The sequence below is a fragment of the Dasypus novemcinctus genome, chromosome 10, assembly GCF_030445035.2.
Source record: "Dasypus novemcinctus isolate mDasNov1 chromosome 10, mDasNov1.1.hap2, whole genome shotgun sequence".
NCBI classification, from domain to species: domain Eukaryota; kingdom Metazoa; phylum Chordata; class Mammalia; order Cingulata; family Dasypodidae; genus Dasypus; species Dasypus novemcinctus.
Window position 1 is genome coordinate 105,782,177 of NC_080682.1, and position 11,602 is coordinate 105,793,778.

General features: G+C 56.9%; 1 protein-coding gene across 1 annotated transcript; it reads right to left on the bottom strand.

Moving 5' to 3' along the window:
• Window positions 1-299: 299 nt before the first annotated feature.
• Window positions 300-2,989, bottom strand: LOC131280255 (2-acylglycerol O-acyltransferase 2-like). The gene is made up of 4 exons (XM_058306354.1): window positions 2,665-2,989; window positions 2,267-2,441; window positions 1,530-1,729; window positions 300-454 (listed from the first exon to the last, which is right to left on the bottom strand). Exons 1-4 carry the CDS (start codon window positions 2,987-2,989, stop codon window positions 300-302), a joined length of 855 nt encoding a protein of 284 aa, XP_058162337.1.
• Window positions 2,990-11,602: the final 8,613 nt, after the last annotated feature.

The window sequence follows — 11,602 nt, forward strand, 5'->3', positions numbered from 1 at the left end:
CAGGTGAGCAGACAGAGGCCAAGAAGAGAGAGACTTGCAGAGGTTTCAGAGCAGGCATGCGGATCACAGATGCCAGAGTCTGGCCTGCTCTCCCACATTGCGGGTCTGACTTGGGACCTGGCGTGGGTGGAATATGCAGGAGTCTGGGGGTGGGGGTGGGGGTGTCTCTGGAGATGGTGTGTTCAACAAATGCCACCAGGAAGCCCTCTCAGATGGCAGCAGCTCCAGCTGGGCTCTCTAATGCTCTCCATGGCTGTCAGCCCTGCCTCTGGGGACAGCCCGCCTCTGGCTGGAGGCGCTCAGCAGAACTCCAGGTGCTGATCAGCGGGGACGTTGTACTTGAGCTTGTGGGTCTCAAAGAGGTTGCACAGCTCCTTGAGGTAGCGCTGGTGCAGCTGATCCACTTCCTCCTTTGAGGGATGCAGCGTCTTCTGCACCTCGATGGGCTTGCCCACTGCAAGGCACAAAAGCGGGCAGCGGCTCAGAGTGGAAACCACCTGGGGCCACACGGGCCCTTGGTGCAGGCGCGCACCCCATGGGCATCGCCCCAGGAAAGTGCTCGTAGAAAACCCCTTCCACACTCTAGTTTCAGGTGATCAGTTCTAAGAGGTTAGGGCATGACGGCACGGTACTGATAGAACAAGAGCAGCAGCTGACAGTGCCATGTGCTTTACCTGCATTATCTCCTTTAAGCCTTGTGGCACTCCTGGGGGGATGGAATCTGTTATCATTCCTATTTGGCATGTAAGGCCATGAGGCTCAGAGAGATTAAGTAACTTGCTCAAGGCCACGCAGCCAGGAAAAGCACAGGAAAGGCAGGGCTTAGAAGCTCACCAAGTCTGCTGAACTAACAGGAGTGGAAGGAGACCAAGGGGCCTCTCTCTACAGTGTTGGGCAGAGGAGCCTGATATGAATCCTAGAAGCAGAGGTCTCCTGACAGCTCAGAGGGGATGCACTAAAGTCCATGCCCACTGCTCACAGGAAATCCTGCAGGCTCGAATTCGGAGCCTACTGACTGCTACGGGACACACAATGTACCCAGGCTTGGACCATCCCTCCCTTCACCCACCTTCTCCAATAAGTGCTTTGAGACCCTTGGGTCAGAATTAAAAATCCTCCTTCTCTGGCATAATAAATCCTGATTCAAATCTCAATTTTGCTTTTTCAGAGGCAGTGTTATCTTCTGGAAGTTACTTAACTTCTCTGGGACTCAGCTTGCTGTCAATGATATAATAATCCCTGCCATGCAGGTGGTTAGGAGAAACCAAGACAGTGCATGTAAGTCAGCCAGTGCTGTGCCTGGCACACAGCGGCTCGGTAACCAGCAGGGACTATTGCTCTTTGTGTTACGGTCTTATCCCAGGCTGCCTTGCATTAGGGTTATCTGCCCTTGTGTGCATTTCCCTGGCTAGAAATATACGCTCTTTGAGGACAGAGAGGTGCCTGCCCATCCCCACGTGCCCTTGCAGTGCCCAGCCCAAGCCCCTGTCCCTGCAGCCTACCTCCTCCCAGCTTGGGTCTTAACTCACCCACGGTGGTGATGGGCCGACGGTAGGGCAGGAAGCCAAAGCTGTCCTGGAAGACTCCACGGCCGTGGAAGAGTGGGAGGGAGAAGCCCATGACCTGTTGCAGCAGGTTCTGGATCTGGCGCAACCAGGAACCGGGGGGATTCTTTACCTGGTCAAATAGTTCATTCTCCCCAAATGAGAAGATGGGCACCAGAGCTGCCCTGGAGAGAGACAGAAGAGTCAGGACATGCACGAATCTCCCAAGAAGGCACCTCGCTTCCCTCAGGGACACAGCACCCAGGATCTGGGGTGGAGGACAGAGCCCTGTGCTGGAAATGGGAGGTCTGGGTTCTCTCCCGGATTGGCCATAGCCTCCCTCGCCGACCTTTGGCAGGTTTCTGCCCCTCTCTGGACCACGACCCCTCACTGGCACCATGACAGGTAGATCAGAATACCTCACGTGATGTTTTCCATCTTTCCAAACTTTCGAGAAAAATCTCCCCTATCCCAGCTGGCTCCTATTCCTCAATGAGGCCTACTCCAAGGTCGAACAGCTTTGGAATGGACCGCACACCTCATTCTCCCTGATCCCAAAGGTCTCAGATCTAGTGTCAGTTTTGGGGAACACGTTCCTTCCCACCCAGTCCCTCTGAACACCGAGTCTCCTCTAGTGGAAACTTCTCTGGGCATTTGAAAACGGCCGGTACATCTCCCACCAAAACAGAATCTGTGCAGTCGCCCCTCCTCAAGGCGGGTACCCGTGCTCCAGCGCGAGCCTGACGAAGCCCTTGCGGTGCCGCAGCAGCAGCGTGTAGGCGCCGGGCCTGGCGTCGAGCGCCTCCTGGGCGCCCCCCACCACGATGGCCAGGAGGCTCCCGCCCTCCTTCCTGCTCAGCACGTGCGCGCCGCTCTCCTTGTCTGACGTGACCAGCCCTGGGGGGAGAGGAAGGTGCGGCAGCCTCGGGGTGCAGTTCACCAGCAGTGCCCACGGGGTCGCTCAAGCCCTGTCCCTCTTTGCAGCTCTCCCGGAGCTCGCGGCCCCGCGCCGCTGCTGGCGCTGCTTCCCTGGCGCCTCCTTCCCACTGCGCATGCGCGGGGAGGGCGCGGCCCCGCGGGCAGCCGGCCCTGCAGCGCCCCTGCCGGGCCCCAGGCTCACCGAAGCTCATGAAGTAGTCCCTCAGGAAGGGGACGCGGAAGAACAAGGGCAGAGCCATCAGGTACCGCCGGGTGCCCGGGAAGAGCGCAGAGAAGCCCGTGCTCTCCGTGCACAGGTTGAGGAAGGCGCCTGCGACCATGATCCCGTGGGGGTGGAAGCCCGCGACGTAGTTCCGGGAGGGGTCCAGCTCCGCGGTCTTGACCAGCTGCAGGGACAAGGCCTGGTGAGCCCGCGCTGGCCCCGGGTGGCCGTCCCTGCCCACCACTGCCCGGCTGTGTGGCCTTAGGCCCGTCATCTGTAAAGGTGCGGTATTTGGAACCAGCATGCCCGCTGCTCCTGGGATTACCAAAGCTAAGGCACAGAATATAGTTTGAAGGCACCAAAGGGCCACACCGGGCGCCACCATGCCCAGCGAGGCCCATGGCAAGAAAACAATGTTAGAAAACCTGGCATATACGACCTGTGAGGGAAAGAGATGTGGCTCAACCAGGAGGGCTCCAGTCTACCATATAGGAGGTCGAGGGTTCCATGTCCAGGTGAGAGCAAGCTGACCCGCGTGGCAAGCTGGCCCATGCGGAGTGCCGCCCCGTGTGGGAATGCCACCCCGTGTGGGAGTGCTGCCCTGTGTAGGAGTGCTGCCCCATCCAGGAGTGCTGCCCGGTGCAGGAGTGTCAGCTGATGCAGCAAGATAAAGCAACAAGAGGAGAGAAAATAGGAAGACACAGCAGAAGAGGAAGGTGAGGTGGCGCAAGAGAGTAATCACCTTTCACCCACTCCAGAAGATCCCAGAATCAGTTCCTGGTGCCACTTAAAAAGAAGACAAGCAGGCACAGAAAACACAGTGAATGGACACAGAGAGCAGACGGGGGTGGGGTATAAATAAATAAATAAATCTTAAAAAAAAAAAAAGACCTGTGAGTGGGAAGAGGATCAGGTTCAAGTGATTGAGTTCCCACCTACCACTGACGGGAGGTCCCGGTTGGGTTCCCAGTGCCTCCTAAAGAAGAGAGCAAGACAGTGAGCTGATGTGCGGGGCTGACAGGGAGTGCTGACACAACAAGAGAAACAAGGAGGAAAGCATAATGAGAGATAAAAAAAGCAGGAGCAGAAGTGGCTTAAGTGATTTAGGTGCCTCCCTCCCACATGGGAGGTCATGGTTGGGTTCCCGGTGCCTCCTAAAAGAGAAGACCAGCACACAACAAACAACAGAGCAAATGCAAACAAGGGGGTGGGAGAAATAAATATTAAAAAAAAAAAAAAAGACCTGTGAGTGAACATTGAGAGGATATATCAGAGTGGATTCCTGTTGAAAGAGCAGGCAGCCCAGGAGGCTGGCTCCAGTCCTGCATCCTCCTCCTTGCAATGCAAGTCTCTCACCCTGCGGCCCTCTGCTTCCCCCCAGCCAGGCCTGCTGCCCTGCCTCCACTCCCTTCCCTGGCCAAGGGAGCTCCAGCACAGCGATGTGCCTGGGTCTGCTCAGGCCTGCAGCATGGAGGGGGCGTGGGGTCCCTGCAGGTGTCGTATTATAGATTGCGGGGTGGGGGAGACCTGCCTGTGGTTAGCAGCTTCTAGTTGAAGGCATGGTGTGGGGATGGACTGAGTTAACAAACGCTGCTCGCGGCAGGTGTCCTGAGAGGTGGCAGTGTAGCCGAGTCTGCTACGGCCAGTGTTTGTTCAGGAGACCATCCAATCCCCACTCGGCCAGGAACTGTGGACCCCCCCTCAGAGTGACCTCTGTTCTGGAAGCCACAGCCAGTTGGAGTTGGGGAAAGGGGTCCCCAGGGCTCCTGGCCCAACCCCCACCCCTGGGCAGGAAGCACCCTGATGGCCTGGGCCCTGCAATCTGCTGTCCTTCCCATGATGACTCAGCTTCACCCACGTGAAAGGTCACTCTGCCATCAAGATACACCTTTCAGCAGGTGATTCCTGGAGGGCCTGGAGGGACCTGGAGGGGCCTGGGAGGTAGCAACGGGGCCTGGGTGCCCCACCTAGGCTTCCCAGCCCAAGGCCCACCTGTCCTTGACTGGACTTGGCCTCTGTCCCACTCCCACAGACCCACTGACTCTTCGCAGAAGGGCTGCAGGGCCCAACGCCTCCCCAGATGAGGACAAGCCTCCTCCCCTCATGCACTGGGGGATTTGCTGGGTGTGAAAATATAGACAGAGCAGAGCAATCGCTGGGGATTCTCCCTGAGACAAGTGCTGCCTCAGGAATCTACCTGGTGTGGTTTCTCTAAAAACATAACTTGCTCAGTGCATTGAAACACTTGCTTTTAAGTTCTCATTTTCTGCTGGTAGAAGGGTAATTTTGTACAATCTCCATTTAAGGGAAATTTGTCAGTATTCATCAAAATTTTTGAAAAACCACAATTGACCCTTTTAACCCTGCTGCAGAAAATTGAGCTTATAGAATTTTTCACCCTTGTACAAAATCACATTTATGCAAGTTATTCACTAACGTATCCTTGTTAATATCAAAAACTTGGGGAGGGGAGCAGATGTGGCTCAACCAGTTGGGCACCCACCTACCACAGGAGAGGTCCGGGCTCGGGTCCCAGTGCCTCCTAAAGAAGATGAGCAGATGCCCTACCCGCTGCAGTGAGCAGACACCTAAATGCACAGATGCCACAAGCCAGCCCCGCTGCGGCCTGCGGGGAGCGGATGTGGCTCAGGCCGTTGGGCACGCGCCTTTCATATGGGAGGTCCTGGCTTCGGTTCCCTGTGCCTCTCGAGAAGGCAAGCAAACAATGAGCAGACAGAGGAGAGCGCCATCTGGGGAGAGAGGATAAATAAAACAAAAACCCCGGGGGGGAAATGGATGTGAGCATCTGCTTCCCAATGGGAGTTCCTAGCTTCAGTTCCCGGTGCCTCCTAAAAACAAAAAAAAGCAAGGAAACAAACAAAAAAACCAACTCAGGGGAGCCAAGTGGCTCAGTGGTTGAGCACCAGCTTCCCACATACAAGGTCTCAGTTTCAATTCCCAGGCTCAGTACCTCAAACACACACACACACACACACATACACACAAAGAAAAGAAAATAAAAAAAAACACATGGCATCAAATGCCCATCAACAAGACTTTTTTTTGACAAATTATGAAACACAAGGTGGATCACTGTGCATAGAGAAGTGTGAACAGCTCTTCCTGTCCTGATACGAGATGAGGAACACAACAGATCAGCAGGTGAAAGAGCAGGGGCAGGATAGTGTGTGCAGAATGCCACCAACTGGGCACAGGAGGGAAAAATACATCGTCTGCATTTGGACACCCCAAACGCTGCTAGTAGACGCCACCCCTGGGGAAGGGACCTGAGAGATGGGACATGAAGTGGGAGGGAGACTTTGACTGTATATCCTTTTGTCTCTTGTGCATCTTGAACAAGATCATATTACCAGGTTGAAATAAATGAACAATGAAAGAACGAGTGAATGCATGAATGAATGATTACTTCCTTCATAAAGACAAATTTGTGTAGAGAAAAATGCTGGTGATGTTAGGGCCTGTGTCCAGGCACGGGTGCCAGCGTTTGTACACGCATCTGCTCGCGTCTAGGAGTGGGCCCTGGTGGGCCCATGACTGCCCCCCAAGGCCCAGTCTGCACCTCCCCGGACATATTCTTTGCTGGTGTCTTCTGCACTACCGCCTTCTATCTGTCCCTTGTGCCCCGGTCTCTCATTCCAGCACTGTGAGGGCTCAAGATTAGAGCCCACGTACCAGAAGCACCCATGCAGGCCTGGAACAGGGCAGATGCTCTGGAAAGCTGTGGAGTGAAGGAATGAAGGAATGAGCCTGCGGGTGCATGAGGCCAAGGCAGCCTCCTTGGAAGGAGGCGCCTGCTCCTGTCCTGCTCCAATGTGTCACCTGGGCTGCAGGTGAAATGGCCCTGCTCCAGAGAGGCAGCAGGCCAGGCTCTGCCGCTGGCTCATGACGTGCCCTTTGCCAGGCTGCTGCCCCCTCCGTACCTCAGTTTTCCCTCTGTCTCACCAGAACAGTGATAACGCCTCCCTGGCAGGGTCACGGTTGGATTCCAGGGGGATATACAGAGAGAAGGGGAGAGATTTACAAACTGTAAAGTGCAGTGTTCTCTGTCTCGCCCCCTCGGTTCCATTAGGATAGGGGAGTGTGACTAAGCAAAGATGGGCTGATGTCTGGGGCGCACTCTGACTGGGTGCCTGTGCTGTCAGGCTGGTTTGGCACCAGGCAAGGGGGCTGAGCCAAGTTACTAGGCTCTGGATGTTGCTAATTTTTTTTACTAATATATTTTGTATGCCATATTTTAATTGTGCAATTCAGTGATTTCAGAACATCCAAAAGGTTGTGCAACCTACACTGCTGTGTAATTCCAGAATGCTTTCAACACCTCAAAAAGAAACCCTGTCCCATTAGCAATCACTCCCTGTTCTCCCCTTCTCCCCCAGCCCTGGCAACAACTAATCTAATTTAGGCCTCTATAGATGTGCCTCTTCTGGATATTTCCCATAAATGGAGTCCTTTGTGATTTTTTGTGCCTGACTTCTTTCACGCAGCTTAATGTGTTCAGGGGTCGTCCATGAATCAGCACTTCATTTCTTTTGATGGCTGAATACTATTCCATTGTCTACCTGGACCGCAGTTTGTCTGTCTTTTCATCAGTTGATGGACATTTCAGCTATTTCCACCATTTGGCCACTGTGTGAAGCTGCTCAGGTTACTAAGAGCGATTCTCCTGGGGACTGCAGTTTTTAGGATGGGTCCTTCCCTGCACCTGTGCATGGTGGCCCGATGGCTGGAGAGGCCTGGCATCTCCCTGGCACAGGCGGCGACTCCCTGCATGGCTCTGGGCCAGTGTCCATCCTCCTCGGCCTCTGGGGTGAGGTGTTGGCCCTGCCCTCTCCTCCTTCCTCAGGCCTGCCCTCATCTCACAGACACTCTTCCATCAGCTCTGAGATGCACATGTTTTCATATTTAACATTGTGAAATCAAGAGGCGCTGGCTATTCTAACTGGAAGAAGTTTTTCTCACTGGTACATAAAATATTGGTATGTCTTAGCGTTGAAGAGATACAGTGCATGCCAGGCCCGGAAATCTGGAAAGTGCGGCAGATGTGGCGGGCACCATGGCACCTACTATGTGCCAGGCACCTTGCATGCAGCGTCATCCTCCATCAAGCCTGTGAGGCAGTACGGACGTCGCTGCCCCCATTGCACAGATGAGGAATCCGAGACCCAAGGGTAATGACCTTGCTCACCCGCTGACCTAGTAAAGAGGCAGGGCCAGGAGGTGGGCCCAGGCAGCCTGGCCCCGTGGGCACAGCCAGCCGGCCCAGCCTTGTGGGATCCCCAGGTGAAAGGCAGCGGGGCTTAAAGGCACTTCAAGTAAGGGCACAGTGCCAGGGACGTGACTCATATTGGGAAAACTAAGGCGGCAAAGGGGCAAGGGAGGCGGGTGAGGGCTGGGTGGGCAGAGGCCCAGGTGCAGGGCCCTCAGGCTGCCGTGGAGATTAGCTTTCATTCCAGGTGTGCTGGGAGTCACTGCTGGACTGGTCCTGCACCGTGTGGAGGAGGGACTGGGGGTGTCGGCAGAAGAGGAGCCAGTGAAGAGCTGATGGGGCCAGGGAGGAGGAGCTGAGGAGACCACCCCCACCCACCAGCAGTGGGCCTCAACAGGGACAATGTTGGCCCCCTGCCCCGCAGGGGACATCTGGCAATGTCTGCAAACATTTTTGGTTGTCACACTTCAGGGTCAGTGCTGCTGGCCTCTAGTGGGTAGAGGGCAGGGGTGAGGCCAGGCCTCCACAGCAGAGAGTTTTCCAGCCCTAAATGGCAACAGTGCAGAGGTTGAGAAGCCCTGCTGGAGAGCCGCCTGGCTGGGGGGGACGTGGAAGCCCCCAGGCCCCTCAGGGCAGCCTAGGGCTGCGGGCAGGGGCCTCTGAACCAGCTCCCCCTGCAAAAGGCAGAGGTGGGACTCCTAGGAGGATGGCAGGAGGCCGGCCCCAGCTCCCGGGAAGACAGCCCTTCTCCCCCAGTGAAGCAGCTGTCTCAGGGAGGGAGCGCCCCGTCCTCAAGGCTGTGTAAGCCGGAGTTCCCAGCCCGGGCGAGCAGCCGGCCAAGAGCCCCTCTGACTCAGGCGGAGACCCCTGTGTGCTGAGAGGAGGCCTGGGCGCTGAGGGGGAGCTGAGGGGCTGTCCCAGGTGAGGGTGGTGGGGACAGGGGGGCTCAGGGAGGTGCCCTGTGCTGCCCCAAGCTGGCTCTGACCAGAACTATGGGGACAGCATTTCCTGACAACGAGGGACACACCCCGGGCAGGGCACTGCACCCTCCTGAGCCTCCTGTGCAGTGTTTGCTTGGCGATGATGAAATCTCCCCAGCTCTGCTCAGACCTTCAGCCCAAGGGGGCAGAAGCTCCTCTGACACAGAGCATTGCCCGTTCTCTGCACTAGCTCTTTGGTGGGCCTTCAGGGGACTTCAGGTGGCACCAAGCCAGAAGCCGTTTCCTGGTTGGGCCTGAAGTACCACGTCAGGGCTGGTGCATAAATCCCATAAGAGCTGGTGGGACGCGGGGTGGGCGGGGGCCGCTCTCTTTTCACAGAGGACGCAGAGGCTCGTGAATGCTGAGGAGCTCCTGGCAGAGCCGGGGCTCGCTGTCTCCTGCTCACCCCAAGATCCCTGCAGGGCCCAGAGGGTCTCCTGCGAGGTCTGCTGGAAGGGGGTCTGTAGGTGGCAGTGCTGCCCCGCAGGAGCCCAGCAGGGACACGCAAGGTCAATGTGAAAGGCATCTTGCCCTTTGCCAGCCGCTGGGTGCTACTGCCCACCCTCGGCGGGTGGCGATGCAAGGCATTGAGGGCCCACACAACTGCACATGAGGAATTTGTGCAAACGGAGTCCCCACGCTGGAAAACGCACCAAGCAGCACCAGTTATGCCAGACCTGTAACTGGCAGTGGCTCTGGGTGCAAAGAGAGCCCAGACACTGTCCTTTGGAGGCCACTGGGCTGCCCGAGAGGCTGTCCCCCTGCTCTCTGTCTCCTGAGGAGTCCAGTTCTATGGCTTGGGTGTCTTGTCCCTGCAAACCTCTCTCGGCCCATGCCCCGGAGCACCTTCTCCTCTAGTCACGTTGAACACCAGGCTACTGTCAAAACTCCACTGGGACCAGCACCCAGCCCTTTGCCTGGGCTGGGCCCTTCCCAGACCACCTTTCCATGCCCTGCTTTCCGGGTGAGCTCAGGATTCGGCTGGCAGAGGGAGGGGAGACCTAGGAGCTACAGACTCCTCCTGGAGGCCCCAACCTGCTTACGCTTTCCCTTGACTGGACTGGAGGGTTTTTCTCTCCCTGGGCCACAGCCACTCCCTCCCCAAGAAACTCTGACCTCCAGGCACTTCAGGCTGGGAAGGGAGTTCAGAATCTCAAAGCTCTAGGGTCCTGGGTGGGAACCAGGGACTGTGCCCGTGACACCCAGGGCCCTGCTTGTCTCTGCCGGTGAGACCTGGGAGGGGCCCCTGAGAGGAAGCAGATCCAGGGGGCAGGGAAGACTGCCCCACCCAGACCCCCAGTTCAGCAATGCCCCTGCCCACGGGCTCTGCCCATCAGCATTTACCACCCCCATGGCCGCGGCCGTCTCTGCCAGCCACCCTCCTGCCCTCGCCTGCGCCCTGCCCTTGCCCTTTGCCCCGCAGGCCCTGCAGTTGTTGCTCAGCCTCTGCGGGTCCTTGTCGGGCCCCAGGCCTCTCAGCAGGCAGCCCAGCCAGAGCCCTGCCCCGCTGAGTTTTCATGTCCTGGGCAGGTTTTAACCTTTACCAGCCGATTTCCTTCGCCCGCTCTCCCACTGGCAGTCCCAGCTTTACCAGCTGGGCCCTGACTCCTGGAGGGACAGGAGAGGCTACTCAGGGGGGCAGGTCAGGGCAGCAGGGCTCCAGCCATCAGAGCCTCCCCGAGCCCCCAGCCACACCCCTGCCTCCTCGAGTCCCCACTGGCTCAGGAAAATAACCGAAGCTGCCAGTTTCCTAGGAACCTTCCAGGTGCTTTACTTGCATTGTCGCCTTGACCCCACACAACCCTATGAGGTATGTGGCATCACCCCCATTTACATGTGAGGAAACAAGCTCAGAGAGACAGTGCAACTCACCCAAGGTCACACAGCTAGTATGCAGCAGACGTGGGATTAGCATCTAGTCTGTCTAACTTGAGACCTCACCTTACTCCTTTCCTTGCCCTGTTTCTGAGGAGGGGCAACCGCCCCTGCCAGGCACCTCTCTCTGTCCCCACTCCCTGCCCATCCTATCCTATCTGGTCAGTAAACCAGCCCTGCCCGGCTGCTTAGAGCCAAGGGCTTGGTCTGTTGGAGTCTGTGAAGGAGCTGAGGGATCGGCTCCCTCAGATTCAACGCTCTCCTCCCCTCAGGTGATCCTCAAGCCCGGGGCCAAGTGGCCATCATGGCCAGGAGGATCCTTGAGCCAGAGAGCCAGAGACTCAAAGGCACTCAGAGCAGTGGAGTCCAGTCTGCTTACTGGCTACATGGGGAAACTGAGGCTCAGAATGGGGCATGCAGCATACCAGAGTCAGGGCTCTTTTCTCTGCACCTTCATCCACAGTCAAAGCACAAACTTTAAAACCAGTAAAAGAACTTGCTGTGTGTCGTTGCTCACACCCTTGTCCCTCTCTGGGCATCGGTCTCCTCGTCTGATGGATATGCATGGGGCTAGACAGTCTCTTAAGACCTGTGAGTTTATTACCTTCACCTTCCCAACCTGGGCCTTGAGGTTTGCATCTGTAAAACACACACGTGCGTCACGTTCCACGCGTCACAGAGTGCCTTCGCATCCTGGATGGCCATCAATCTCACACTGGCCCCACGTGCCCGAGAAGCTGCCCCTCTTCCCAGCCCCACAGCAGTGGAAGTCCAGGCTCCTGCCTGCCAGACAAGGATTCCCATGGAGATGTGGGGTCCTTGGGCCCTGCCACCC